Source organism: Camelina sativa, chromosome 5, assembly GCF_030686135.1.
Source record: "Camelina sativa cultivar CO46 ecotype springtype chromosome 5, ASM3068613v1".
NCBI classification, from domain to species: Eukaryota; Viridiplantae; Streptophyta; class Magnoliopsida; order Brassicales; family Brassicaceae; genus Camelina; species Camelina sativa.
This window is the reverse complement of record NC_141884.1, coordinates 10,691,818-10,718,430: the sequence shown is the minus strand read 5'-3', so window position 1 is coordinate 10,718,430 and position 26,613 is coordinate 10,691,818. Positions and strand designations below refer to the sequence as shown.

Sequence of the window (26,613 nt, the reverse complement as noted above, 5' to 3'; positions counted from 1 at the left end):
ACTTTCCTGAGATGAAACTTGAATTTAATATTACAAACATAAAATGGTCAGGTAAAGCCAAACACAAAGCAAGTACCATTTGCTCTTTTTTTTGTTTCTTTCAAACCCAGACACATGAGGTCACTGGATTTTGGTTTTACAGAGATTACCATAGCCGCAGCCGGCAACAGAAGTCTTCTTACAATGTGTGTAGTAGAGACAACAATCACATGCATATTCTTTTACACTATACATAAGTAGTAAACTTATCACAAACCCTACAATCCAAACCTGCACACACACATAGGAGAAGAATTAGACTTCCAGTGCGTGCAGTTTGGGTTTTTCTTTGATCGTGTGCATTCTCCAAGTGCATACGACCAATTCGGGTTTTGGTACCTTGGTGAGGACATGAGAATCATAACTTATAAGTTGTCATCTGGGATTCTACTGGATCCACCAGTTCTGGAACTTCCTTTGCCTTTACCTCTTGTTTTGCTACTGGAACCTGTTGATTTAGAGCTTGTTGATTTGCTGCTGCAAGCCGCATGTGAGTCTACATCAGCAAGACCATTCTCCAGAGCTTTCACCAAATTCTCAAAGTAGTTTTTCGTCACGCTGTAAGAATACAAAAATATAAAAGCACGGGTTTAGCTTTCCGCAAAATGCTGAAAGTCACAGAGAGCTACTTCAGAAAACTACCACAGAACCTAGCAGGCTAACATTATGTATGGCTTGATTGGTTTAGATTTACGTCATTTAGCTAAGGTTTTGGCCACAAAATTATATTCCTAATAGCCTGAAGCACATTCTTCTTCTCTGTCAAACAACAGGATAAATGTATGAAGACAAAAACGCCAACCTGGTCAATCCAGCTAGTTTTGTCCGGTAATCATTGAAATCTTTTGATGGGCCTTCCGCATTGAGAAACTGACCCAAGTCCTTCTCTACACATTGATGGAGCCGCTCCAAACCTGACTCAGCTTCCCCTGAACAATAGAAGAAAATTTAAGCTCCTTCTGAAGAAGAAAAAGACGCACAATTAAACGGAGGGTTCTGACCTTGCAAATACTCGAAAAATTGTCGTTTGGCATGTTCATGATCAGGTAAGTAGTATCCATATGCATATGTCCATTTCAAGACTCGCCTACATTCGATGATCTGCAGCAGTAAAATCACATGAGAAGCTGTTTAGAAAAATGTTATGGAAAAGTCTCACTTTATTATTATTTTAAACACTTTTATCTGTCTGCTAACCTGAAGCCAAGCTTCTAAAACGAATTTGAGCTGAGATTCTGGTGTGCACTGTCTATCACTAAGCTTCTCAAGCTGGCAGAATTGAAATGAGTCAATATAGATAACAGAGTATGAGAAACAGATATAGTCTTCATCTGTGAAATATATATTGATATAGAGAACATAACAAGTCTTACATTCTGCGTTTGCGCTTGCCGCAGATCCGCCATAGCCTTTTGCCTCGACTGCCAAATAACCCAAGACAAAGAAATCAATAATGAAGACCTAGAAACCTCTTTAGCCATAAGAAGTGTGCTCATACCGTTTGATTGCTTGCCCAGCGTTCATAATAATGTGTGTATCTCTCTAGCGAATTTTTGGCCATCTCTCTCCTTCTTTCAGTCTCATCATACTAACAGGCAACGATGAACCCATATCAATATTCAGTAACATTAGCGCAAATTACTAATTAGAAACACCACCAAAGATCAAATAAGTACCAGAGGTCTTACCTGTCCTTCTTGCTTGGCCACCTCATAACGGTTACAAGCATAAAAACCACCAGTTCTTTCCCCATGGTCCATCCATGCACCAAGACAAAGCCTATAGGTTTAAATATATAAACACCGTTGTTAACATTGAACATACAACATTGCAGAGAGACAGTTTCAACCAAACTAAGAAGTTAGAAATGGGATTCAAACATTACCAACAAAATTCATATTTACAAGGCGGTGTACATGTCATGTGCATACAGCCCTGATTCTTTTCAATTGGCCGCTTACATCTCGGACAAGGTTTTGAATTGGCAAGTATCCTGAGAATAAGGAGGCAGACATAGATATTCAGAGGTGATAAGATATATGTCTCTATAAAAGCCAAAGATCAGCGATCAGGAACACGAATAAAAAAGAAAGACATAGATAGAGTGGATACCAGTTCATATTTTCAGATTCAGCGCTGTTCTTTAATATCCATTTTGAAACTGTGCTACAATCCACAGGTCGGTGAGCCTCTTCAGTGCACTACATTTCAGATTTACCACAGCACTATTGATCAACCAAAAACATTAAAATAATTAGGAGAAAAAAAAAAATCAGTGGGCTTTAACTCAGGAACTTACATTCCAGCAAAAGCTAAACGAGCACAAGCAGGAAACATCATAATTTCCAGACCCTGCTGCAAAATCAATCGCAAAATCACATCCCGGGGCAGGACACCACTTCATCTGAACCAAATAACCAAAGCAGTAGCAACACAAGCATTAGAAACATCGCATCATAAGAATAAATATGGAGAGAGACTAATATAGTTTGCTACTTTGCTCAATACAAAAACATTGAAGGTAATCCGAGTATACTTAAAACAATTATGTAATCATGAAAAAAAAGGATCTTCTAACAACACTAGTAACATGCTACAAAAATAGAGATCGCAAAAAACTTCAGGATGAACAGACAGAAGCCAATACTCCTTAGCCGGAAAATAGTGTCAATCATAAAACAAATAGGAAGGAGCGTGAAACATTTCAAGTAAGAATGACGTGATATCTCGATAAAAGAGCCTGCGACATTAATACCAGTGTGTGATATAAAATTTTAGGGAGCGTTTACCTTTCTATTGTCTTCAATATAAGACCTAAGAAAATATCTATTGTACTTCTCCTTATCTTCTTCAGACGCTAATTTGTCAACCATATCATGACCAACAGCAGCAAGGCAAGATGGGTCAGGACATCTTAGCATCAAACATCCTGGGCCATCATTAATGGTTGTGCTGATATAACCTGCAAAAGTGTACACGGTAGAACGTAAGTTCCACTCAACAAATATAGTAGTAGAAAGTGGGGCACAAAAGTTGCTTTCAGAAACCTCAAAGATGGGAGCTTTTGAAATTAAAAATTAGATTGGAAGGAATTTACCTGGCTATAACTACATCCAATTAACTAAATCTAACCTCAGATAAATACAAGGAAAAAACGAAGTGGTTGCCATTCTTGAAGAACTAATGATGCAAGAGTCTTGAGGATGCTAATGAAAAAAAAAAAAACTAACACAACTGACCTGTCCAGCATGTAGTGCAGAAAGGATGGCCACAAGAAACTGAAGCGATTTTCTCAGGAGGGTATGCATCAAAACAAATTCCACATGTAAGCTAAACACAACATCACATGTTAGTGAGACATAAATTGTCAGACAGGAAACATGTAAAACCACTTCAGATTATCCAAATGTCAAAGAACATACTTCACTGTCATTAGTTGGCTGAACAACAGGGCTCTCCAATATGCCAACAGTCTTTCGAACTCTCTCTTCGTCTGCAAACCATTCATCATGAACTCTACCGACACTCCTGAAATGGAATGGTTCTCATTGCATCAGAAAGCTAGAATAATCACACAAGTATGACCATGGATATACATTCTAGAAAAGCTACAGAGACCATTTGATATTATCACCCAAAACAAATTGAGATAAACAAGGAATCAGATATATACAAATAAAAAGAATGAGAAACACATAGGTGTTAATATAAAAAGAGTAAATATAAAAGGCGTTTACCAATGAAAGTGACGAAGCAGAATACTCGCTTCGACCTCAGTTATCGAAAGGACAACGGAAACTCGTTCAATATTATCAATCTGGTGCCTGCGAATATCTTCTTCCCTCAGAACACAAAAGTTTTTCTGGAAAGAAGTAACATTTCAGTTATAATGGGTCAATGTTCACAGAAAAACAAAAGTAGACATGGAACTAAAACAGCAGAGAGAGAAAAAGCTATATCCAAGGAGTGAAATAAACAATTTACCGAAGCAACTAGGAACACAACATTAAGCGTGTGTTATCAGCAACAAACTATAAAACGGTTTCCTCTTTCAACTACCACGGACACTACCAAATATCTAACAATTGCAGTTATGCTTATACCAAGTACAGTGGAAGTAATGGGAACGGAAACACAAAGGGATTACCAAGGAGCTTGGAAGCAGGGTAAATAAAAAAACAAAAACTCCTTAATTCAACTAAAATCACAGCATTTCCCGTAAAAATTTCAATACTTTTCCGCATAATCTCGCATAGATTCACCAAAAAATCATCAATATCAATACGATTCCATCAACAAAACTAAGTTTCTTTCCTCATCCCTACAATGACTTAGAAGACTATGCATGACACGAAAAATGCAAAGGTCTCTAACACTAGAAACTATCATTTGATTAGCTAAACACTACCTTATTAACAAATAAGAAGTAAATGATAAACACAAAAACAATCTCAAACCGACAACAAACCCCATACTTGAAAGCCATAGAGTAAAATCTCAATTAGACTCTTATCTCCCAAATAAAAAATTGAAAACTATATCATAAAAAGCTCCGAAATTTCAACATTTGCCAGAAGACAAAAGTCATAAAACATGCACAAGGTTCTAAAAGCAATTAGTTTCAAGAACCAATCCACACCTGAGAGCGATGAGAGGCGATCATAGCAGAATCATCAGCGTCTTCCTCAACAAACCCGTAATCGGGTTCACCATCATCACTATCATTATAATCATCAGTTCCACCGCTGTAGAAATCGTCCTCACCAGACTCCATATCGTGGGCATCGAGCATATCTTCTTCAGAATCCATGATCAGCAATTAAAAAACCGAGATTTACAGGAAACAAGACGAAACCCCTCTCTTCCTACAAATCTAGGGTTTTTGTCGGAAACCCCAATCGCTGGTGGAAGTAATGAACAGGGGAAGAAGCAAAATTGATGAGAATGAATAAATTAGGACTAAAGTATCAAACTTTTATTTTGTGGTCTGATGGAGAGAAGAAGAAGAGGAATCTAAAGAGACTGGATCGGTTGGGTTTACGATTACTGGAATAGAGTGTAGACTTATCTCTCTTCTACAACATTTATTTATATATTTTCATTTCATTAAAAAGGTCATCAAAAAAAAATCTAACTTGTCTCTCAACAAATTGTGTAAAAAATAAATTATAACTTTACATATTGGTGAAAGAATGGTAGAATACCAAAAAAAAAAAAAAAAAAGAGGATTTTTAAAGAGAGTATAACACTATTGAAAGGCGAAGTTGTTCTTCGTTAGGCTCTGCGCCGCATTTTTCTCTCATCCTCTCTCGATGAACACCTCTCAAGCTTGCTTCTTCCATGTTCCTCTTCTTAGACCATTCTCGCTTTCGCATCCCTCCTCCTATGCTTCCCTCTCTAAACGTAAGTTTTACTTACCTTAGACTAGTCGGAATCAAAAAGCAAAAAGATTGTTACTTACTTACCTAGACTCGTCGGTGGGTATACAAATACAAATGGTTAAATTCTCGTTGATGGAAACCCTAATTTCATAACTTGGGTTTTCTCCTATGGCTATAAAGTTCGTTACTTTTAAACTGATACTATCCTCTTTGGATTTAGTAGTTCTCTTTAACCCTGCAAATTTGCTCAATTTTGTCTTAAACTTTCTCAAATCAACAAAAACAATTGCTTTGATGTTTTTTGCAGGAGACCCAGTTTTGTGTTATCATCAACCTTTTCAATCAAGAAAATGTCTTACCATGAATTTGTCAAGCACGAGAGAGAGCCATGTTATGCAGATGAACAGAAGACATCTCCTTGTAAAACAAAGGAAGAGTTTTTCTGTAAATTATTCAGATAAGCTCAGAAACGAATCCATTAGCAGCGGTACTGATGCTTTGGATGTAGAGATTATTCCTCAGGATTCACAGGACAGTGTCTCCAAAACACTAGAGGATAATAATAATAGGCCAAAGTCTTTTAGAAATAGGTTTCTTGATTTTGTTCGCATTAGTTCAGTTCTCAATACTGCAGCAGAAAGGTTCTTTAAGAGCGAGATAAGGAGGAGGTTGTTCGTAACAGCTCTATTGCTTGTTCTTAGCCGTGTTGGATATTTTATCCCTTTACCTGGATTCGACAGAAGATTGATACCCCAAGATTACCTTAGCTTCGTCTCTGGCTCTGTTGGTGAGTGTTCCAATGCCGTTTGAGTTTTATTATCCCTTGTTTTGATGACACTTCCAAGTTTGTAGTTAACGTTTTATGTTTTTTTGATAGAGGAACTGGGTGAGTTTGGAGCAGAGATCAAGCTTTCACTCTTCCAGCTTGGGCTCAGTCCACAAATAATAGCATCCATTATTATGCAGGTTAAGATCTCTCTTTGATCTGATGTTTTTTTTTTGCCTGAATCTGTGGATTCTTTATATATTAAGATTATGATTGATGATAAAGTGATCATGAAACACCAGGTGCTTTGTCACATTCTTCCATCCTTGGTGAAGCTGCGAAAGGAAGGCTTAGATGGTCACGAGAAGATCAAGAGTTATATGTGTGTTTAGTTTCTTACCTCTCAAGCCGTGAGATGAATTCTTAACATGCAATTACTTTGTTTTAGCTCTTCTGACTTTTTTTGCTTCATTAATCAGAGTTACTAAATTGTCATTTCGTCTGTTTTTTAGATGGTGGCTTTCCTTTTTCTTTGCTATAGTGGAAGCGTTAGTGGTGGCTTACACTTCTCTTCAGTATTCAGTTTTTGCAGCCACTTCCCAGTAAGTTAATTAAGATAGTTCTATCATCCATTTTGCCACAGATGATGATGCTAAAGTAAGAATGCATGCTTATTCAGGGTCAAGCATGTAATGATGACAGCATCTCTGCTAGTCTGTGGTGCAATGACGATGACGTGGCTGTGTGATACAATATCAGAATCTGGATTTGGTATGTGATTCTCTCTTTCTCTATCTATCTCTATAACCATTGGTAGCTTATTGATCAAAGGTCAGACACATCAATTATAGTGATACTAAAATTGAGTAATTGGTGTAACTTGCTCATAACCTGTTTCTATGCATTTTACAGGTCATGGGTCATCTCTAATTATTTGTGTGGGAATATTGACTGGCTACACAGAGACCTTACACAAGATGCTCAATCAAATCTCAGGTACCTTTGGTTTGTCTTACTCCACATTTCTTAAACTTATGGTTAAGTCTTTACCTTAGACGTGTATTCTACCACATTTCCTGGAAGCATCTATCATTCCCCTCTCTTTTCAATAAATTTATAACAAGGAAGAGTCATTCTTTTTTGGTTTTTACAGGAAGTTTCTCGAATTGGTTGCCTTACTTGTTAGGCTTGCTGGGCATTTTCACGGTAGTAACTATGTTCGCTGTTGTTGTTACTGAGGGCTGCAGGAAGATAAAACTACAATATTATGGTTTTAAACTTGCTTCTGCTTCGAGGTAATATATAGCTCATCATCAGTATTTTGTAGAAAAGATTCTTGTATATTGCAATTTTAGCCATATAGCTAGGAGTAGACTAGGTTAAATATACATTTGGATGCAACGTGTGGTTTGCTCATATTTGATTTTATGCTATGTTTTGCCAATTGGGCAGAGAAGGTTCTCCAATAACCGAGGTGGAGCCGTACATACCTTTTAACATTAACCCAGCAGGAATGCAGCCTGTCCTCACAACCACATATCTCTTGGCATTCCCCAGCATACTTGCAAGGTAAATCCCTCACAGATCCATTAGGTTCTTGCATCTTTGTGTTGTTGTTACCATCTAAGGCTGTCTAATGAGGTCATTTATGTTTTTAGTATTCTGGGTTCACCGTTCTTGTTAAACATGAAGGAGATATTAAACCCTGAAAGCAATGTTGGAGCACCGCCTTGGGTCTATTACTCGATATATGCGTTTTTCGTCTTTCTCTTCAACATCTTTGACATCGTGAGTAGTAAATTACCCTTTTTTCAATATATATTTCAATCTTCCAGTGAACATTAAACATTGTTTTTTTTATGGTATTATATAGGCCAACTTGCCAAAGGAAATAGCCGATTATTTAAACAAAATGGGAGCGAGAATACCCAACATAAAGCCTGGGAAAGCCACCATTGAGTACCTAACGAAGATACAAGCATCAACTAGGTTTTGGGGTAAGTGAAGTTGTTCTGTTTTAGAGACTTATTGCATGCATAGTGTAAGTATAATCTCTTAAAAACCAGTTGGTTTGGTTTAATTCAGGTGGTCTTCTGTTGAGCTTTTTGGCAACAGCTTCTAGTGTACTTGACCACTATCTACGCAGCATCAATCAAGGCTTTTCTATCGGATTTACATCGGTTTTGATAATTGTAAGAGTTCGATCCACATTTCTCTATATGATTCAGCTTAACAACAATACTGATTCAGTTGTGTTGATAATCTCTATTGTTTGTGTTCAGGTTGGTTCCATTATTGAACTTAGAAGATCTTACCATGCCTACAATGTAATGCCGAGTTTAAGCAAAGCGTTGAAGAGATATGGGGTATAATGAAGATTCAAGAAACAGAAGAGATTATATAGTTATATTATTGTGGGTTTAGAGTTTCTGTTTCTCTTTTGTTTAGATGTAGGAATTAGATGATTTGTATTAAGAACCTAAGCACATTACCATCATAATCTTAGAAGATACAGAGGCACAAGTGCCAAGTGTCTATCTTTCCGGAAAGGTTTATGCAGAAAACTAGTCAAACTCCATTCAAACATATGTAAGCTCAGAGTGGACAAGATTAGACTCGAAGTTTTTGACATAAATTGTTCAACTTTCAGTTAGTTTTTTTCTTTGTTAATTTCTACTAATATGCGAAAACTACAAAATGAAATAAAATTGGTTACTCAACTTGATCATATTGGCAATATTAAGACCATGGTCCACATGATTGTTTGTATGTTTGGAATGGAAGTAGAAATCTCAACAACGTCTTTTGCAGACACATTTCGAAGTAGAGATTTTGAAGAGTTCTTTAATCTTAACCAATGTTATTAGATTTTGTACTTCCCTTCTTGTGGGATCTTTTAGGAAAAAAGCTTAAGTGTTACATTTTGGTTGTATTTTGGTATTAGTTTTGTTGTGAGATAGATCGACCAAAGCCTAGTTTGACTAAATTTTTATGTAAATTATTTCGCATCCTTCAGTTAATGAGAAATGTGGTCAGATTCTACAAAATCGAACCGACATAAAACTGTCGGCAAATACTCTTAGTTAAGATCAATTTGACAGATTTTAGCCAAGAATCTTATAATTTAACTCAACTGATTTTCTTTGTTTGTCAACAAGTGAAAGTCAACTAAATTTAGTTGCGACAGATTTGGCTATAATTTATATATTTGATTAATGAACAAAGTCCACAGATTGTCGCAATTAAGAAATATATAACATTGACTTAAGCCTGGAACCTCCCACGAATCTGACGATCCAGAATATTGCCTATGATATTGCAGGTAGCTTCCGATGGATGAATCGAGTCAAAGAACAAAAACTCCGACCGATTCCCACACGTCGGAGATAAAGCATTACACATGAAGCTCATCTCCAAGAACCCTGTTCCACAACATCCTCTCTTCGTCTCTTTAAACCCTGTTATAAATTCCACACACACGAATAATATTAATCACTAGTGTTAAATATATGTTTTCCATAGAATGGATAACTTGCGGCACAAGAAATATATTTATATATGTTACCGAATTTGCCGGGGTTTTGGATCATATCCATCACTGGGTCATAGATATTGGCGTAAAGGATTTTGCTTCCGGTAAGAGATGCTTCGATCTGGGGCAAGAGCTTCTGAAGTTTCTGATTGTATAAAATAGAGTCGCTGTTCTCTTGTTCCAAACAGGATCTAAAAAGGTTGACTTTAGCAGTCATTTGGATCGGTAAACACCCTATTGGCGGTAGACCTCCAACCATTATATTACGGCAACCTAGACTGTAAAGTTCCTGCACATTAACCAGAGAGATTAGAAAGACAATTTATCACAAACAAAGTTTAAAGTCTGTTCCAAAACCCTAATTGTGGTAAATAATACTGTATATGAGGGAATATATTAGACGTTACCTGCACGAAATTTTCAAGCCTCTTAAGAATAAAGTCTTGGTAATCAGAAATGAGAGGATACTCGAGATGCCTCGAGAGAAAATCGTAATAGTTCAAGATGAAATCGTTAGGCCCTGCACTCACAAGCACGAAAGCATTGTTTATGATCTCCATAGCTTTCTTGTCTCCCACGATACCTTTGAGGCGAACAATGTAACTCTTGAACATATTTGGTTGTTCCAAGACAGAGATGGCTTGTGTCGTGACACTTGTTCGGTCATCGTAACCGGCACCGGCTGATGCGAAACACACTCCGGTTAGAATGTCTTGGTCAGAGAGATTTGGTTGTAAGAAAGGAGGAATAAATTGTTTGATGTTGAGTTTGGTTGCGAGTATGTCTGACATGAGTTTTCCGTTTGAGAATCTTCCGGTCGGTGTGCTGCCTGGAAGATCAATGCCGTAAGGAACATGTTTAGCTCTGAAGATTGTTTGTATAGGGTAGTTGTTGTTTCCTGTGTCGACGGTTGAATCGCCAAAGATTAGAATCGCTGGGAAGAGAGGTTTCGTTGTAGCGTTTGCAGCTGCATTGCAGGATGCATGTAGTGTTGTTACGATGAAGAGAGTGAAGATTATGGTTTTAGAAGTTGACATTTTATTGAAGTTTTTCTTTTGTTTTTGTTTTTAGTGGATTTGAAGAAAGGTGTTGTTTGGTGATGCTATTTAGGCCTTGATTGGAACAACATATACTAGAGCATTAGCATTATGCAGCATAAGCATTAAGGTGGATAAGTTGTATGCTCTGATAACACATTTAGTTGATTGGTATAGCAATGGAGTATTAGATATTATATTTATATTTAATATATGATATTAATTAAAAAATTAATTATCACTCGTTGCTATATAATTTTTTAAAAATATATTTTACATTTAATGAATTTTATAAATTGTTATAAATATATAAATGTGTAATTTAATAAATTTTAATTATATATATTTATAATGTAACACATTAATTACAAATAATTAATATATATTATAATTTTTTAATAAAAGTTTATATCTATATTTACATTTTTAATTTCAATAACTTTTTAAAATATATATAATATAACACATTAAACTAAAATAATACAATAATATATATTATAAAATATCCACATTAATATTTTAATGTATTAAATAAATTATAATATTGTTTCAAATAATAACATTAAGTAGTTTCTCATATATATTATGTTATAACAAATAAATTTATCTTTTATGAAATCATAATTTTCTATTTTTACAAAATAATTAATTATTTAAAATTATCTTAATATATATTAATATTTTAGAGTTAAATGCTTGGAAAATGCTTCAAATGAGAGCATACAGAAAAAGAGCATATGAGAGCATCTGCAGCTTCTAAATACTTCCTTATATGCTCTCCTAATAAATGTTGATTGGATGATAAAATTAAAAAAACTTCTTCATATGCTCTTCCAATCCCCTATATATTAAAAGAGAAACATTTTGAAGAAAAATCTGACGTGTCGTCGCCAGAGAGCTCCATACCCAATTTATTATTCATCCTTAGTATTCCATAAAATTACACAAAACTGCCACTGGCCCACTGCTATATTTATATTTTTTTTTTCAACTGCCATTGATATTCAATTTATCTATACACACAATATTTTGCTCCTATAAATATTATTCAAAAATTGATAAATATTATCTCTTACATATTTTTGAAATCAAATTAATTTTACTATGTATTGTAATATCATAATATAACTATATTATGAGATGTAAAAAATATATATTTAAAATAATATCTTCAAAAATATTAATAATTTTACCTTTCTAATAATTTTGTAAAGCTTTAATGGTGAAAGAATCGATGATCATTCAATATATAAGGGATTTACATTAAATTGTCATTAGTATAACTAAGGAATATTTCATTCAATAATTGAAGCAAATCTATACTATTAATTGGAGAATACACTTAAGGGTTAAAAAGGAATATCAAATATCCATTTTTCCAAATTGACTGAATTTACATATTAAGAAGAAGATTAAACAACAAATTTATTATATTTTAGGAAATCGTTCAAATTAATTACATAATGATCAAGTTATGAGAATTTTGTGAGGGTATATTCATAAGTGAAACTAAACCAAATATCAAACTGCTATGCATTCAAATAATTATGTATGTTATACCAAAAAATATTTAAAGTTAATAAAAATTAAATTTATCAACAGAGAATACGGATATTCGGTATAAATCTATTATAATAAATATAATCGAACATGTAATTATTTAAAAGAGAACGGTTATGGGACACATACAGAACCAGACGAGTATCTCATTCCAAAATATATACATCTAGGTTAAATACGTGAATTAAATAAAACTGAAACGAAATCCAGATTTGATTTAACACCCTTAAACAAACAGTTGTAAATGTTTGGATTAGTTTAGAATAATTTACACGTAATATCATTTATCTAAATTATATCTTAATTTTTTCTTATATATATCACTCATGCAGATATGAGTAGAGGTTTACGTGAAAATTTTCTAATTTATTTTAAAAATATGCAAAAATTATCCCGCACGTACACGTACGTGCGGATCCAAACCTAGTCAAGGTTTTATAAGGTGATTATTAGTTTATTGAACCTTCCTTGCAGGCTTTTGTGAGTTTACTTTTCTTTAAAATGATCAGTAACAAATGGATACTTTCTTTGAATTTTTTTCCTAAATAAATATTAATTTTGTGTAGACTTTTTTGGTTTTAATGATGAGATTTTGTGAAAATAATGATGAGATCTCGTTCCATTAACAAAAAGAAAATGAAAAAAAAAACCAACTCAGATTACACAAGTTAATAATTTAACCAAGGGACACTTTTCCTAAATAATTTATTTTTATCAACAACACGCAATATGAAGCAATGAGAGTAGCACACACTATTGTTTTACATCTTTTGGCCAAGGGTATAGAGACTATATAGTCTATATTGCATGACTTTCGTTACATGTTTAGAAAACATTCGGATTTCTTCAAGACAGTGATAGAAAAGGTGAACAATATGAGGTCTATAACTCTATATATATGTCATCATTTCTCCGGCGAGTCTCTCCCTTCGTATATGGATCATGTTCCGCCTGTTCATGACATCATTACTCATTGTGATTTTTTCTTTCATGGGGACCCTTATCTGACTGTGGTGACGGTCACATGAAGTTCTTATATATATATATATATATATATATATATATATATATATATATATTCTTTTTTCACATGATGTTGATGCTCTCATCTCCCCAGTCGGAGCTTGATATTAATATGCAATGATCTTATGTTGTATAGTGTTTGCTAGGTGTTTTGACTTGTGAGATTTATTATGGAGATTGGAGCTAAGGCATGCATGGTGAATACTGAATACAAATCCCACTAAGTGTTTTTACGTTCATGGTATCATGACATTTTGTATCATATCTTGTACCTAACAAATGCTGAGTGGAAAGATCCGTGCTCAACGTGCCATATATATATGAAAACCAGAGATGTGATTTTGTTTCAATTTCTATGCGTCTTTTGACAATTGATAGCTTCTCGGTATCTTCGAAATTTCGAATCCGACACGTTTCCTTAAAACGTGTTTCTACAATCATTTTTTCTTTTGCTAACTAAATCGAATTTATTCACTTCATTGCTTTTTAATAAAGTCGAATGATAATCAACTAATTAAAGTACATATATAATAATAACATTTTACTCCCTCTGTTTCACAAAGAGTGTCATTCTGGAGAAAATTTCTTGTTTCACAAAGAATGTCATTTTACATTTCCAATGAGTGTTTTAATGCTAAATTTTCTTTTTTACCCCTAAACCCAAAGCTATTTTCATTGAATTTTGATCATTAATCACTTAATAAATAGGGGCAAATAAGTATAATTCAAACTTTTCTTAATTTGTGTGAAATGTGTCAAAATGACACTCTTTGTGAAACAGAGGGAGTATTAGTTATTGATTTTTAAAAGAATAATAATCTGATGTTAATTAAATAATATTTTTCAACTTTTTAAGTAGATGCCTAAGCCAATAACGCAATATGTGTAATAATACTTTTAAAAATTTTCAGGAATAATGTAAATAGGTAACTAATATATAGATGTTTCTTGAACACACATTTTCATATGAATCATTGGTTCGTTTTGTTTTGCATGGCCCCCACAAAAGATGGCATATACAATAATTGATGCTTCGACGTCGCCGCTTTTTCAAGAAACCATCTCTTTATATAAATCAATCTCTCCTCACATCACCACCATTCAATTACGATAACAAAACACACAAGAATGGCTTGTACTCATCACTTCCAATCATCAGATCCATGGAGGACGCAACACTCTCTCCAAGAAAACAAACTAAATGCTGTTCATGATGCTACATCGAACACAGTACTCTTACCAGAACACCACGAAGACGACGGGGGAATCCAAGAAGCGTGGGCCGCAATTGGAAACTCTGGTGGCAGAGGAGGAGGAGGAGGAGGAGGCTATTTCACCGGCGAGAGTAGGAAGAAGCTTGAAAAGAAGAAGAGCCAAGTGTTGCTTGAGGGATACGCCTTGGATGATCAAGATGATTTGACGAGAGCCAAGAGTTTGACGGATGATGATCTTGAGGAGCTTAAAGGTTGTTTAGATCTAGGGTTTGGTTTTAGCTACGATGAGATCCCTGAGCTTTGCAACACTCTGCCTGCGTTAGAGCTTTGTTACTCCATGAGCCAAAAGTTCTTAGATGATAAACAAAACCACCACAGCTCGTCGGAAGAAGAGGATTCGCCGCCACCACCGACCACGACTACTCCAATTGCAAATTGGAAGATCTCTAGCCCTGGTAACTCTCTTAATCTTTATTAGAATTTATGTCGATTCACAGGTGATTGGGAAGAACATTTAATTAATTTTGTAGCCATTTTTTTAATATATCAGGTGATGATCCAGAAGATGTAAAAGCTAGACTCAAATACTGGGCACAAACTGTAGCTTGCACCGTACGGTTGTGCAGCTGAACAAGAATCGGTCATCTCTTCTTGTCTGAAACAGATTGGTTGAACTAGAGAAAAGACCTTCTTTGCAAGAATGAAGTCTCTGCCTTTGTTAGCTGAGAATAGACCTGCAAATGGGTCTATGGATAAACTGGTTTGCCATGACTTTAATTCTATGTTTATGTGTATTAATTGTATCCTTAGTGTTAATGATTTTAATGAATTTTAAATAAATGTGTCAATGAATAAAAAGTTCAAATTATTTTGCCTCTACAATCTCCCCTTGAATGTTTTGTTTTGAGTGCAATGTGGTTATTTTAACATCTGACATCTGAAGTTAAGGTTCTTGTGTTCATATATGCAGTGATGAGATATAGAGACACAATCAAATCTCCAACTGTATTTTTATAGAACTCTGCTTTTGGCTGAGGTAACTCATGATCTAACTGTTGAGAGAGTTTTAACTTTTTGTATGTTTTCATGATCTTGATCTGTCTTTGTTTTTTTGTGTCATTGGTAATTAGGCTTATATGATGACATTGCTTCAATCACAAGATGTCAATCAAAGAAAGCACATGACCTTTGTATGATGTTTTTTTTTTCTTTTTTTTTTTAACGTGTGATTCTTATCTTTTTTCCCGTGGCTAGGAAAGAATCAGAAACTTTTGTGGTCATAAGTTGTGAACACGCTCAACGTGTCGTGTACGATAAGGAGAAATCTTTCACGTGTTCTTTGTTACGTATACAACTGTCTTATGGCCCAATTTGATTTATTACTAAAACTTTTTTAAGTTTGATCTTTAAACGAGAGTCACATGATAAATGACATTGAAAACATCAGTTATCTAGAACGTAAATGACAGATTCATGAGAGAGAATAAATTTGCAATATTGATGATTTCTTGGACGAAACGAGAGTTCTTGAAACTTCTTCCGGATGATCAAGAAGAAGCCTGTCCCAACAGAGTTTGGATGTCTTTCTGCATAAGTCCAAAAACAAACCGTCATTAGGATGGATATATAGATTTCGGTTTAGGAGAGAGCCGGGGTGGTATGTACCTCGAATTGAAGAGGAGAGGTTCTGGGAGAATATCTCTGTGAGACCTTGCCGTCAGGAGAAACCAAGAACTTGGTGAAGTTCCATTTGATGGCGTCAATGAGCAAACCTCCTTTCTCTGCTTTCAAGTATTTGTATAACGGCGCCGTGTTCTTCCCGTTCACATCCACCTACATATGCGTCAACATTCATTACACAAACTCCGATAATGTAACAAAAAGTAAAACACTAATTATAGCAATAGGTGAAGTGTGTACAACAACGCACGACATAAAAAAATATTTGTTCTAAATATATTCAACACCTATTACTTCTGCTGTGTTGCAAAGATTAACTTAAAAACTTAGTGAACACAATTCAGGTTCAAACTCAATGGAGTTTGATTCAAGGCCGTACGTAGATAAGTTTTTACCTTGTCAAAGATGGGGAATTCAGCTTTGAACCTGGTGCAAACAGTTTGTTGGATCTCTTCATTGTTCCCTGGTTCTTGTCCTAAGAACTGGTTACACGGGAATGCCAATATCTCCAACCCTATTTTTATTTAATTATAATCACAATTAAAATCCTAAGTATAACCAGGTTTAATTGCGTGGGAGAGAGTATATATAAATCACAGACCTTGATCCTTGTATTTCTCGTACAGAACATTCAGTTCCTTGTAGTTCGCATCTGTCAGACCACTGCGGTTATAAGAAAATTTAGTTTTGACGTCAAGCAAATCTGTTATATTATGATTGACTAAAATGCTTATTAAGGTAAACAAAAAAAACTAGGCAAACCAAAGTGAATTTTAACCAAGTGAAAAATAAGTTTTTACCATTTGGAAGCAACATTTACAATCAGAAGAGTTTTGCCTTTGTATTGGTCCAAACTCACATCGTTACCTCCGATGTCCTGCCACGTTCAAGAACACACACAGACATAAATCTTTTCATACAACACACATAATCCTGCTTGAGATAGAATCGAACATAGAAAATTCTGCTACCGTATATAGGATCAAAACAAGATGTTCTTGTGTTTGTTTACATGAACTGATTAATCTAAGATTAAACATAAAACCAAATAACTAAAAAAACATGAAGAGAGAAAAAACCTTGACGGTGAAGTCGTAGATGGACTTTGGAGATTCATCAGCCATATTTGCAGAGTCGTCCTTGGTCCTCTCTTTCTCTCTTTCTGAGTTTTTTTTTTTTTTTTTTTTTTTTTTTTTTTTTTTTTTTTAAGTTTTGAAGAAAGAAGAGAAGATATATTAAAATTTATTTTTTTGTTTATATATTGGTTGATAGGATCAGATGCTTTAAATGACGAATCATCTCTTGTGACGAACGGTGGGGTAAGCATCCACGACTTTCCAATATTGATTGCTTACCAATCTTATTTATTATTACTTTCATTTTCGATTATTTGATTAATAGGTACATGATCATATATATATTTATTATTTTCTTTTTATTATGTCGGCCGAGATATTGTATAAAATTAAAATAAGAAATGTCAAATCTATTTTAATTTTCTCAAGAGAAATTTATTTAATATTAGCGAAGTTGGAAATAAATCTCATGAAAAATGATCAAATCGCACCATTCAAATTTTCCCAAAATGACCATTACAAGTTTTGACTTTCATTTACAATCAGCGATTGTTAATGGTAAACAATATCTGTAATTGGATTCATTCTCAATTATCGTATCAACAATTTGATCTGATTTTTTTTCTCAATTATAACTTGTTTTAATTAGGAATATATCTTTTTTTTTTTGTCAAGCAATTAGGAATATATCTAAAATTTAGTTTTTGTCATCTAACATTGAAATATCATTGGATTTTTTCTTTTCCATTTAACCAAGATAATTTTTTTTTTTTTTTAGACTTGAGACCAATTTTTTTTTTTTTTTTTTTTTTTTTTTTGGTTATATATTTACTACGGATTCAATAAATTTTTCTGTTGATATTATCAATGAGACAAATTGATAGCTAGACAATATAAATCAAATCAATCTGGCACAAACATAAATAAATAGTTTTGTTCTGTTGTACTTTGTTCTACTCATCACAATCACAATATTAACATTTCTTACAAGGTATATAGAGGAGTCTGGTTTTAAAATGGAATAAGAACAAAAACAATTTTTCAAAATCTAACCACCAGCTTGAAAATTTCAGTCTCTAGCTAGGTCTCATCAAGTTTGGACCGACCTGATCAGGCATTTAAATTGAATTACTAGTATACAACATCATTATAGAAAATAAATTATTTATAATAATTGTCTTTATTTACTGAATTAAAAAAGAAAAATTGAGACGAGGATAAAGTTACTTTTACGCAACGCAAGAGAAGTTTAGCAGTTGGTCGGTGCACAGGTATGGTGTGAATTTAATGTTTTGTATGGTTCCATCGGGTCAATCTATTCGGTTTTGTTGCTGCTATTAAATTTCGAATAACCGGATTACATCTAAACCGGCCGGAATTGGTTCTCTTTTTTTTTTTTTTTTTTTTTTTAAAGTTTCCGATCCGTTACTCGAGTTGGTGTGCTCTACGCTGAATTGAATGAAGTGAGAGCTTGCAGAGGATGATTACTCTGGTGTTGAGGTTAGGGTTACTCCAATGAGGACTGAGATATTATCATCAGAGCTACCCGTACTCAGAACGTTCTCGGTATGTTGTTTGTTGATTGATCTTTATTGCATTTTCGATTTGTGAGTCTGTTTTGAGATCTGATATCAAAGTGGGAAATGTTGTTTGGGTTTTAAAAGGTGAGAAGGGAATTGACATCACTTGTTCAGAAAAGGGTTCAAGTTTCCTCAAGACAGTGTTGAGCTTTATGCTGAAAAGGTTAACAACAGAGGTCTCTGTGCTATTGCTCAGGCTGAGTCTCTACGTTACAAACTTCCCGGTGGTCTTGCTGTTCGTAGGTACGACATTTCTCTTGTATGTTTTGATTAGACATAGTAATTGAGACTGTTTTTGAGCTATTGATTTTGTTTAGCTTACTTGGTCTTGTATGCATTTTACCTAACCTAATAGTTGAAATGTATAGTATATAACTGTATATGTATTTCTCTGTGTGGTATCTTAAAATGCACTCGCTTTATGGTACTTGTGTATTTCGATCTTCTCTCTAGGTCCCATCTCCCAAGTGTTGGCATCTCTTGTTTCACTCTTGAACTTCTCATCCCCAAGATGTTAATAGACTGCAATGGTTATTTTCTTGTACAGGGCCTGTTATGGTGTTTTGAGATTTGTTATGGAGAGTGGAGCTAAGGGATGCGAGGTCATCGTGAGTGGAAAGCTCCGTGCTGCACCTGCACGTGCTAAGTCGATGAAGTTCAAGGATGGTTACATGGTTTCATCTGGTCAACCAACTAAGGAATACATTGACTCTGCAGTTAGACATGTTCTGCTTAGACAGGTAAGTTTCTTTCCCAAGTTCTAAAGTGAATAAGTGATTCAGCAATGTGTCCAATCTAAGTCTGGTTAAACCCGCATGTGCAGGGTGTGTTGGGAATCAAGGTTAAGGTTATGCTTGATTGGGACCCTAAGGGCATTAATGGACCAAAGACACCATTGCCTGATGTTGTGATCATTCATGCTCCTAAAGAAGACGATGCCCACTATGCACCTGCTCAGGTTGCTGCCCCATCTGCTCTTCTGCCAGAGGCTCCACTCACAGCCGTAGATTACCCTGCGATGGTTCCTCCAGTGGCCTAGAGAAGACTTTTTTTACTATTACTCCATGGGATTTTGATCTTTTTGTTACAACTTTTATGCCTCTTTTGACAGTCACTAATCGCATCTCTTATATCCTCGAAGCAGACAAGTTTTTTCTCATGTTGTTTCCAAACTTGTGTCAAGTTTTCTGGAGTTTGAAATGTTTTGAGTTCCAAAATTATGTTAGCCTCAAATATGGTGTGTTATACAAAAAAATTCAAAGGGTAAATTAATTTATTTGCGCAAAACGTTTATTCGAACATATCAAGAAAACTCAGTATTTGGAGCTCTCATTATATAGTCGTTTATGTTCTTACAAAAGGGTAAAGCTCGAACCTAAAAGTACAACTAGGATTCAAAACTCTTCCTCCTTGTTTACCGTTGCAGCATTTGGGAAGCTTCGCTATAACCGAATCTAAACACACACTGCAGTTTTTAACCGATAAGTCTTGTGTACACTGCATCATTCCGTACAATTTCATCGTCCCTAGACTTTCCTCGGCAGTCGCATACAAGTAGTCTCTTGTATAGGGCTTCTGTTCTTTACGAATTGCTTTCTCCTTCAGCTTATATAGGAGAGCCCTCGTGTTCTTGTTGAACAACTTTGTATTGCCGCCGCTCACATCTTTAGCATTGTGCAAATACAAATAGTGCTTGTAATCGATCTTCTGATAGGTATAGACCGTAGAAATGTAGAGAAAACAGTTGTCGTACCATATGATTCTCCCTTTGTTGTTCGGACATTTCCTAAGAATCTGTCACATATTTTACAATAGAATCAAGAACCATTGTCTGTTTGTACTGTATATATACCAACTGAAGTGTGACAGGCTAATAGATTATATTGAAATGACGTTACCCCAGAGAAGGCGGTAACGAGGCAAGAACGGCACTCAGATTCAGAGGCATCGCCCCGACACTGAGCCTTTATGTAGAAGGTATTAGGACCCTCACCACCTACACCGTGGATGAAACCGTAGTCTAGATAATTGTTAATCGAATAGTCGAGGTGACGTTTGAGTTGGCTCTCATATGAACTCTCCTGATTGTATGTCCCTTCTCCTTTGATGCATATGTGTTGCAGATAGGAATTGGTCTGGTTTAGGGACAAAACACTGTGGATAAAATGGAGTTGCAAGGCCACCACGGCTAAGATAGAGATTGATAAAGAGGAAGAAGATATATCTAGTGTTAGATATTTTGCATTTCTATATTTGTGAGTCTGTGTTGAGATCTTTGTCCTGTAGTAGGTAATTTTACCGTACCATTTGGTTTATGGTACTTAAACACATACAGGAAGAGATTATAGCATTTGGTGAGCATTCACTCTTCTTTAGTTATCAGTAAATCTTTAAAGATGATAGACTATCTTAGATAGTACAGTTCCTTTGAAATTCTGCTAAGATGTATTTGAAATTCTGCTAAGATAAACAATACATCTTAGCAGATGATTGAATGATGCTTACTAAACTTGAACTGGTACATCATTTCATCTTTGGAAAGTGTCGCTCATGATGATCGCTGTTTTTGTGCAGATGAGTGAATACACGGGAGAACTTGTTAGACCGTCTATAGCTGAAAAACAGAGAACGTCTTATCTACAATTCAATGGTGGTAGGTATTGTTTGACTTTACAAACTTTCTACAGTTTGGTGCTAGATGGAAGATTCATTAAACAGTAATGGAACAATTAGTCGGATTAACTTGTACCTTTATTTACCATATAAATGTTAGCTTCCTATTCGAGAGCAATATTCTTACATAGCATTCCGTTGGTAGTATAAATCTTGGATGCCGATAAGTTAATCAATATCTGAGGAAAAACAAAAGAATTTCTTATGTGATATATAGGGTGCAGGGACTTACATGTTTAGAATTGATGATAAGCGAGTCATAGATGCTATACAAGGTTGTCGATGTGTTGTGAATGATACAGAAGCTGAAGAACAACAGTCGAAAATCTATACAAGTAGTAACAATCATCCTTTATAATGCTTTATACTGAGAGCATATGTTGTTTAGCTTTGCTACACTCGACTCTATTTGCACAGAGACTAATTAGTGACTCTTTTGTAAAAGCCGTATTTTTCAATTTTCACCATATCAAAGTGTCCAACTGTGATTAACATACCATCACAAAGACATTACACATACAAAGTTTAAGGTCATAAGGAGAGTAAGTCAACCCAGTTATAGAAACAGATATAAAAGTAACCAAGATACTAAGGGATCGAAGAGACATAGATTTTATGTTTCCCTTAAACAGAGATCTCATCAGATAGTCTTCTATGTAGACTGTTGCCATAGTCGAATCCAGTAGCTTAGAGTTGGTCTATTTAACAGCAAAAGCTGATTTATCAGCTTATGTGCATAGGTCATGGATTCTGTGATTTCCTTGTCGATGATCATCTTCAGTGTTGGGAAGAGGAACTCCTCAAATGCAGGTGTATAAGCTACAGTTTCTTCAATCACCCTTTGAAGAAGCACGGAGATGGACTCGAAAACAAACTCTTTGAACAACGGGTTTTTAGAACTTCTGCAGAAGACTTCTGTGAGCATAGAGGTTAAAGCCAGTATATAACTTCCAGTAGACTCCGTACTGATTTCAGAAACACCAAGGACCAGCATTATGCACTTCATGACATAGTGATTCTCTTCTGACCCTGCAAGTTTCAATGCCGCAAACAAGTTGGTGATTATTAATTCAGCATGAAAATCACCAGCGAGGTACCTACTCTCTCCATTTTCCTCCTTCACTAGTACGAGCTTCTCTATGCATCTAGCTGCATATGAGTGAACAACATTGGACTTTTCTTGAAGCAATTGAGTCAGGATCTCAAACAGTTTAATGCCAATTGGCTTTCGTACATGACCAGCATACATGGCTAAAAACTTCAAGGACCCTGCCATGAGCATCGGTTCAGAACTTATGTGCTCTAGCAAATCAGAGAGAATGATTCTCTGAAAGGCTAACCTGAGCACATCATTATCCAGAGCAATAACCAAGTCAATGAGGCAAACCTTACTTCTCCACCGTGCAGTCGGATTTTCTGAAAAGCAACTATGGATCTTCTGTAACTCATGCACAACAACTCCATGTACCTGCATTTCGTAGTTTGATGCAAGCCCATTCAAAAGTTCTGAAGCTATTCTTCTTCTACTGCCACTTGCATCTAGGTCTCTGTGGATGAACTCCATGTAGTTCCTTTCGAAAATTCTTTCATCTTCAGTGGTCAGAATCATATTTGGAATCACAATTACTCTGCATATATCTTTGATGACATTATCTTCTGAAAGCATGACATGGTGTCCGCTTCTGCTCACGCTAGTCACAAACCTCATACCACCAGTAACAAGTTCATCCTCACTAATAGGAGAAGTTGACAAATTTGCTACTAGTGTCAGGATGGTTCTCCCAAAATAAGATACATACCCTGCAAAGTGTTGCCTTTCGTGTTTCTCCATTAAAAGGTTGATGTTAGCCACTGTTTCAACAAGAAGATCGTCTATGCATATTCCCAAAACGAGACGAGGTGATGACAAGTAATTGTGAAACTGTGTGAGAATATCTTTCATGTGTTCCGTGAAAACCGCTGGCAAAACCCTAAAGTTGAACGAGAAGAAAACGCAGCAGCACAATCTTAGGGATTCAATCAGCACCACTATCACTGTGGGGGAAGACAAAGTCTTAATCAATGAATTAGTTTTCTTGAACAACTGAATAAGCTGATCATAAAACTTTTCATGACAATACTTCAATCTAAGAAGCTCATCCTCGTTCATCATCTCATCGTGCCTAAACCTTCTAAAAATCGAATCAGCGGTGCCAAGAAATACATTTACGGATGCATAATCTTGGGCCTCTGCCGCCTTATGAACTTGGGAGATGAGACAGGGAATAAACGTTGGCCACGATTTGAGGCAATCACTGTTGCCAATGACAATTGTGGCGGCTTCATTCAGCTGTATCTTGATCCGAGAAGATAGAGGAGACTCCATAAGAGATACAATGGCGATCATGGCTTGCTCTTTATCAGAATCTGAGATCGGTGATGCTAACCCATCGAGCCACCGGAGATAGTTTTTGAAGAAAATGGAACCAGCATGACGGGCGTGCTCGTTGAGCGATTCAGTAGCTATGACCCGGAGAAGGTTTAAGCCGTACCCAGGCACACCCGAAGCATCTGATAGGAGTTTCTCAGCTGATCGACGAACCTCTGGATCAGAAGAGAGAGTTGAGAGAAGATAACTTGCGAGGTTCTCGAACTCTTCCATGTTTCTTATCTTTCTTGAATTGTTCTTGAGTTGTTTCTCTCTCTATCTTTAAGATGAAATCAAGAATGGAGAGAAGAGGGAAACAATGAAATTTATCTTTTTCAAACGAAGAAGAATAATAAATAGATCCAGTCGGGTTAACGGGTGTGGCAAGACCCGAGACTGATTGTGTGGTTTGATGGGCCTGAGTTGAATAGCCCATTTAGTTTAAGAGCGATCAAAAGTCAAAATCGAATTGGGGATAAAATGATGGGTCTTGCGCGAATGTTAATCACTTAATCACATTCCACTTTGGTTAGCTTTCATAATGTTTTTGTATCACAAATTTAACAATCTGAAACTCTATGTTTGTAATCCCAAATCGTGTTACAACAAAGACTATAGATGTTACATCAAATATATATATATATATATAAACCTCGTTTTGTAATGCGATGGAATAATTTAATCGATGATGCGTATTGTAATTGTGTTTCGTGATGCTAAAGGCACTATCGTCTCTCGCGTAGGCTAAACAAATGTTACTAAATTAGCTAGACAACTGAATGGAACATAAACTAGCGTAATATAAAAAGCACCATGCTACTACGTCTTAACCAATAATATCAAACTCCGGCACTACCCAAACTCTTCTAATTAACCAATAATATCAAATTAGATTCAATATCATCCTTGGTTTCTACTTCCTATATATGTAGGTACAACTTGCCAAGACGGTACATATTGCAAAAGGCACGGAGATGCCTCGAAGCATATAGTATCTTCATCGTAGACGACACCATCCTCTTTAATTCCGAAAAAAAAACCAGTGAACACCTTGTAGACACCATCTTTACGAGCTCCGTAAGATTTTGTATTTGCCCGAAGATTACAAGCGAGGAAACATTTGCGGTCTAAGTCCCATAGGTAGATGATGTCGATATCAAAATAGTTGATTGCCATTGGAACACAGTTACGGGCAAGCCCTAGACATGCCATGTTGATTTCCCATGCCTTTTCCCAGTTCCACGAGTCACACTTGAGCCTCCAAACCCTAACGTTATAGGTCTCGACCTCTTCTATCAATCCAACATCAACAAGCACAAAATATCCTTGCGAGGTGGTGCAGATCATCTTACCACATGGAGAGGGGCAAAAAACTTTATAGCATCGGGTCTCATATATATCCCACATAGTGCCTTGCATCCTGGTGGGTAGGCATACGGCTCGAACTTGATCATCATGAGAGAAGAAATCATGGACAATTATACGGCGGGAGCCATCAGGCCAGTGAAGTTTCCCATTCAAAGACACGGGATTGGATATGCTGCGCATAGAAACACCGTTCCCAGGACAAGAAACTTGTTTGACACTCCATTCCCCCGTAGTGGATGAATAGATCTCAAAACTCCATGTTCGAGAAAAGCCGGACTTGAGTGCTTCGCTATGTAATCGAACCACCTTGTAACCTAAGAGGGCACCATTGTGCATTCGCGTCGTCACAAGTCCCGTATCGCTGAAACCATATCGGAATGGGTTTGGCACATAAGGAGAAGGAGAAGGAGGAGGGAGTTGAACCCATTGTGGTAGCACGGGATTGCCAATGTAGTAACGTACCATCATGTCCTCCTCATCCTCGAGACGCAGCAAAACCAATCCATCAGTGCAAGCCACAACCCTAATCTCTTTGATCTTCTTCTTGTTTCGAGTCAAAAAGCTTGCAAAAGAAGAATCACCATGCGATGATGACTCATCGAGTTTCAACTCCTCCAAACTAGAGTTTGGGGATTCGTGATCTCCGTGAAAGATATACCAATTAGAAGAAGAGGTTGAACTGAAGTTGCTATGGTAGAGATCGCGGAAGAATGCAGATTCCGTGAGCAAATTCCATTCTCTACACACCAACTTGAACCTAACGACACTTTTCGGCGGCAGTCTTGCCATTATGATTATTACTAAGTCCTCCGGAAGATCAATACTTGTCTCCTTCCTATTCGTCTTCTGCCTTTTGGTCCCATTTATCTCGGCGGGGGAGTTTGGTTTAACCTTCATTATGCTAGAGTTTTGTTCCGAATTCATTCCAGCAATCCCAACATTAGGATCAAGCGAGTAAGCAGAGGTGGCCACCATGACAAATAGATAACCGTGGGCGTTCAAAGACCACTGACACCAAAAACAACAAAAAAAGAAAGAAACCTAAGTTAGCAGATACGATCTCCGATTAACCAGCAAAGATGTCACAAGGAAAAGAGGATTACTTGCATAACACTCAAGAATTCTTACACACACAACAGAAATCCTTAATTTTACTAACAGAGAACAGAGAAATGAGCAAAATCTCAGTAACTAGAATGAGTTACTCGAGACAAATTACATCTTTAGGAAGACAAAAAAACAGATCTGAACAACAAAGAACAGAACAGAACAGAGCA

General features: G+C 35.9%; 6 protein-coding genes and 3 pseudogenes across 11 annotated transcripts; 3 read left to right on the top strand and 6 right to left on the bottom strand.

The window, feature by feature from the left end:
• Positions 1-7: 7 nt before the first annotated feature.
• LOC104786468 (putative E3 ubiquitin-protein ligase ARI7) lies at positions 8-5,364 on the bottom strand. The gene is made up of 15 exons (XM_010511888.3): positions 4,679-5,364; positions 3,777-3,901; positions 3,462-3,567; positions 3,279-3,369; positions 2,829-3,001; positions 2,339-2,443; positions 2,152-2,240; positions 1,925-2,032; positions 1,728-1,818; positions 1,538-1,627; positions 1,413-1,460; positions 1,237-1,308; positions 1,041-1,140; positions 842-968; positions 8-597 (listed from the first exon to the last, which is right to left on the bottom strand). The coding sequence occupies exons 1-15, from the start codon at positions 4,847-4,849 to the stop codon at positions 405-407; spliced, it is 1,689 nt and encodes a 562-aa protein (XP_010510190.1). The 5' UTR covers positions 4,850-5,364; the 3' UTR covers positions 8-404.
• Positions 5,303-8,821, top strand: LOC104786466 (preprotein translocase subunit SCY2, chloroplastic). 3 transcript variants are annotated; one of them, XM_087449871.1, is made up of 13 exons: positions 5,303-5,442; positions 5,728-6,207; positions 6,298-6,386; positions 6,489-6,596; positions 6,699-6,788; positions 6,866-6,957; positions 7,099-7,182; positions 7,340-7,481; positions 7,639-7,755; positions 7,845-7,974; positions 8,060-8,183; positions 8,272-8,378; positions 8,469-8,821. In XM_087449871.1, the coding sequence occupies exons 4-13, from the start codon at positions 6,541-6,543 to the stop codon at positions 8,556-8,558; spliced, it is 1,032 nt and encodes a 343-aa protein (XP_087305997.1). In that variant the 5' UTR covers positions 5,303-5,442; positions 5,728-6,207; positions 6,298-6,386; positions 6,489-6,540; the 3' UTR covers positions 8,559-8,821. The 3 variants fall into 3 exon arrangements, 2 of the variants coding, with proteins under 2 accessions (XP_087305997.1, XP_010510189.1); XR_015556661.1 differs by having other exon boundaries at positions 5,309-5,442; positions 6,489-6,568; positions 7,644-7,755; XM_010511887.3 differs by having other exon boundaries at positions 5,309-5,442; positions 6,489-6,568.
• Positions 8,822-9,269: 448 nt separating this feature from the next.
• On the bottom strand, positions 9,270-10,980 carry LOC104786465 (GDSL esterase/lipase At2g31550-like). The gene is made up of 3 exons (XM_010511886.2): positions 10,126-10,980; positions 9,752-10,007; positions 9,270-9,644 (listed from the first exon to the last, which is right to left on the bottom strand). Exons 1-3 carry the CDS (start codon positions 10,753-10,755, stop codon positions 9,451-9,453), a joined length of 1,080 nt encoding a protein of 359 aa, XP_010510188.2. The 5' UTR covers positions 10,756-10,980; the 3' UTR covers positions 9,270-9,450.
• A 3,337-nt stretch (positions 10,981-14,317) lies between these two features.
• LOC104786463 (uncharacterized) lies at positions 14,318-15,901 on the top strand. Of its 3 annotated transcripts, none has more exons than XR_015556660.1 (4): positions 14,318-15,007; positions 15,103-15,312; positions 15,523-15,588; positions 15,807-15,901. XR_015556660.1 is itself a non-coding variant. In XM_087449869.1 (2 exons), the coding sequence occupies exons 1-2, from the start codon at positions 14,467-14,469 to the stop codon at positions 15,180-15,182; spliced, it is 621 nt and encodes a 206-aa protein (XP_087305995.1). In that variant the 5' UTR covers positions 14,318-14,466; the 3' UTR covers positions 15,183-15,431. The 3 variants fall into 3 exon arrangements, 1 of the variants encoding a protein (XP_087305995.1); XR_015556659.1 differs by having other exon boundaries at positions 15,683-15,901; XM_087449869.1 differs by lacking the exons at positions 15,523-15,588; positions 15,807-15,901 and having other exon boundaries at positions 15,103-15,431.
• A 13-nt stretch (positions 15,902-15,914) lies between these two features.
• Positions 15,915-17,620, bottom strand: LOC104786464 (putative glutathione peroxidase 2). The gene is made up of 6 exons (XM_010511885.2): positions 17,312-17,620; positions 17,033-17,109; positions 16,834-16,895; positions 16,628-16,746; positions 16,218-16,385; positions 15,915-16,138 (listed from the first exon to the last, which is right to left on the bottom strand). The coding sequence occupies exons 1-6, from the start codon at positions 17,354-17,356 to the stop codon at positions 16,100-16,102; spliced, it is 510 nt and encodes a 169-aa protein (XP_010510187.1). The 5' UTR covers positions 17,357-17,620; the 3' UTR covers positions 15,915-16,099.
• Positions 17,621-18,823: 1,203 nt separating this feature from the next.
• On the top strand, positions 18,824-20,105 carry LOC104786462 (small ribosomal subunit protein uS3y-like; annotated as a pseudogene). Its single transcript, XR_015598053.1, has 4 exons — positions 18,824-18,874; positions 18,973-19,131; positions 19,436-19,628; positions 19,712-20,105. The product of XR_015598053.1 is annotated as a small ribosomal subunit protein uS3y-like (transcript).
• Positions 20,106-20,191: 86 nt separating this feature from the next.
• LOC104789112 (putative cysteine-rich repeat secretory protein 10 pseudogene) lies at positions 20,192-21,415 on the bottom strand (annotated as a pseudogene).
• A 798-nt stretch (positions 21,416-22,213) lies between these two features.
• On the bottom strand, positions 22,214-24,202 carry LOC104789110 (exportin-2 pseudogene; annotated as a pseudogene).
• A 666-nt stretch (positions 24,203-24,868) lies between these two features.
• LOC104789109 (F-box protein At3g28330-like) lies at positions 24,869-26,311 on the bottom strand. Its single transcript, XM_010514852.1, has one exon. It carries the CDS (start codon positions 26,309-26,311, stop codon positions 24,869-24,871), a length of 1,443 nt encoding a protein of 480 aa, XP_010513154.1.
• Positions 26,312-26,613: the final 302 nt, after the last annotated feature.

Bases quoted from the DNA above. Each gene is read 5' to 3' on its own strand.
- LOC104786468 (XM_010511888.3), bottom strand. From the start codon at position 4,849: ATGGATTCTGAAGAAGATATGCTCGATGCCCACGATATGGAGTCTGGT. The intron at 2,444-2,828 runs GTAAACGCTCCC...TATTTGGTTCAG, and splicing joins ATATTGAAGACAATAGAAAG to ATGAAGTGGTGTCCTGCCCC. The intron at 2,033-2,151 runs GTATCCACTCTA...CCTTATTCTCAG, and splicing joins GAATCTGAAAATATGAACTG to GATACTTGCCAATTCAAAAC.
- LOC104786466 (XM_010511887.3), top strand. From the start codon at position 5,352: ATGAACACCTCTCAAGCTTGCTTCTTCCATGTTCCTCTTCTTAGACCA. The intron at 7,756-7,844 runs GTAAATCCCTCA...TTATGTTTTTAG, and splicing joins TTCCCCAGCATACTTGCAAG to TATTCTGGGTTCACCGTTCT. The intron at 7,975-8,059 runs GTGAGTAGTAAA...GGTATTATATAG, and splicing joins TCTTCAACATCTTTGACATC to GCCAACTTGCCAAAGGAAAT.
- LOC104786465 (XM_010511886.2), bottom strand. From the start codon at position 10,755: ATGTCAACTTCTAAAACCATAATCTTCACTCTCTTCATCGTAACAACA. The intron at 10,008-10,125 runs GTAACGTCTAAT...GTTAATGTGCAG, and splicing joins GGCTTGAAAATTTCGTGCAG to GAACTTTACAGTCTAGGTTG. The intron at 9,645-9,751 runs GTAACATATATA...AATTTATAACAG, and splicing joins CCAAAACCCCGGCAAATTCG to GGTTTAAAGAGACGAAGAGA.
- LOC104786463 (XM_087449869.1), top strand. From the start codon at position 14,467: ATGGCTTGTACTCATCACTTCCAATCATCAGATCCATGGAGGACGCAA. The intron at 15,008-15,102 runs GTAACTCTCTTA...TTAATATATCAG, and splicing joins TTGGAAGATCTCTAGCCCTG to GTGATGATCCAGAAGATGTA.
- LOC104786464 (XM_010511885.2), bottom strand. From the start codon at position 17,356: ATGGCTGATGAATCTCCAAAGTCCATCTACGACTTCACCGTCAAG. The intron at 16,747-16,833 runs GTCTGTGATTTA...AAATAAAAATAG, and splicing joins CGAGAAATACAAGGATCAAG to GGTTGGAGATATTGGCATTC. The intron at 16,139-16,217 runs GTACATACCACC...GGACTTATGCAG, and splicing joins CCTCTCCTCTTCAATTCGAG to AAAGACATCCAAACTCTGTT.
- LOC104789109 (XM_010514852.1), bottom strand. From the start codon at position 26,311: ATGGTGGCCACCTCTGCTTACTCGCTTGATCCTAATGTTGGGATTGCT.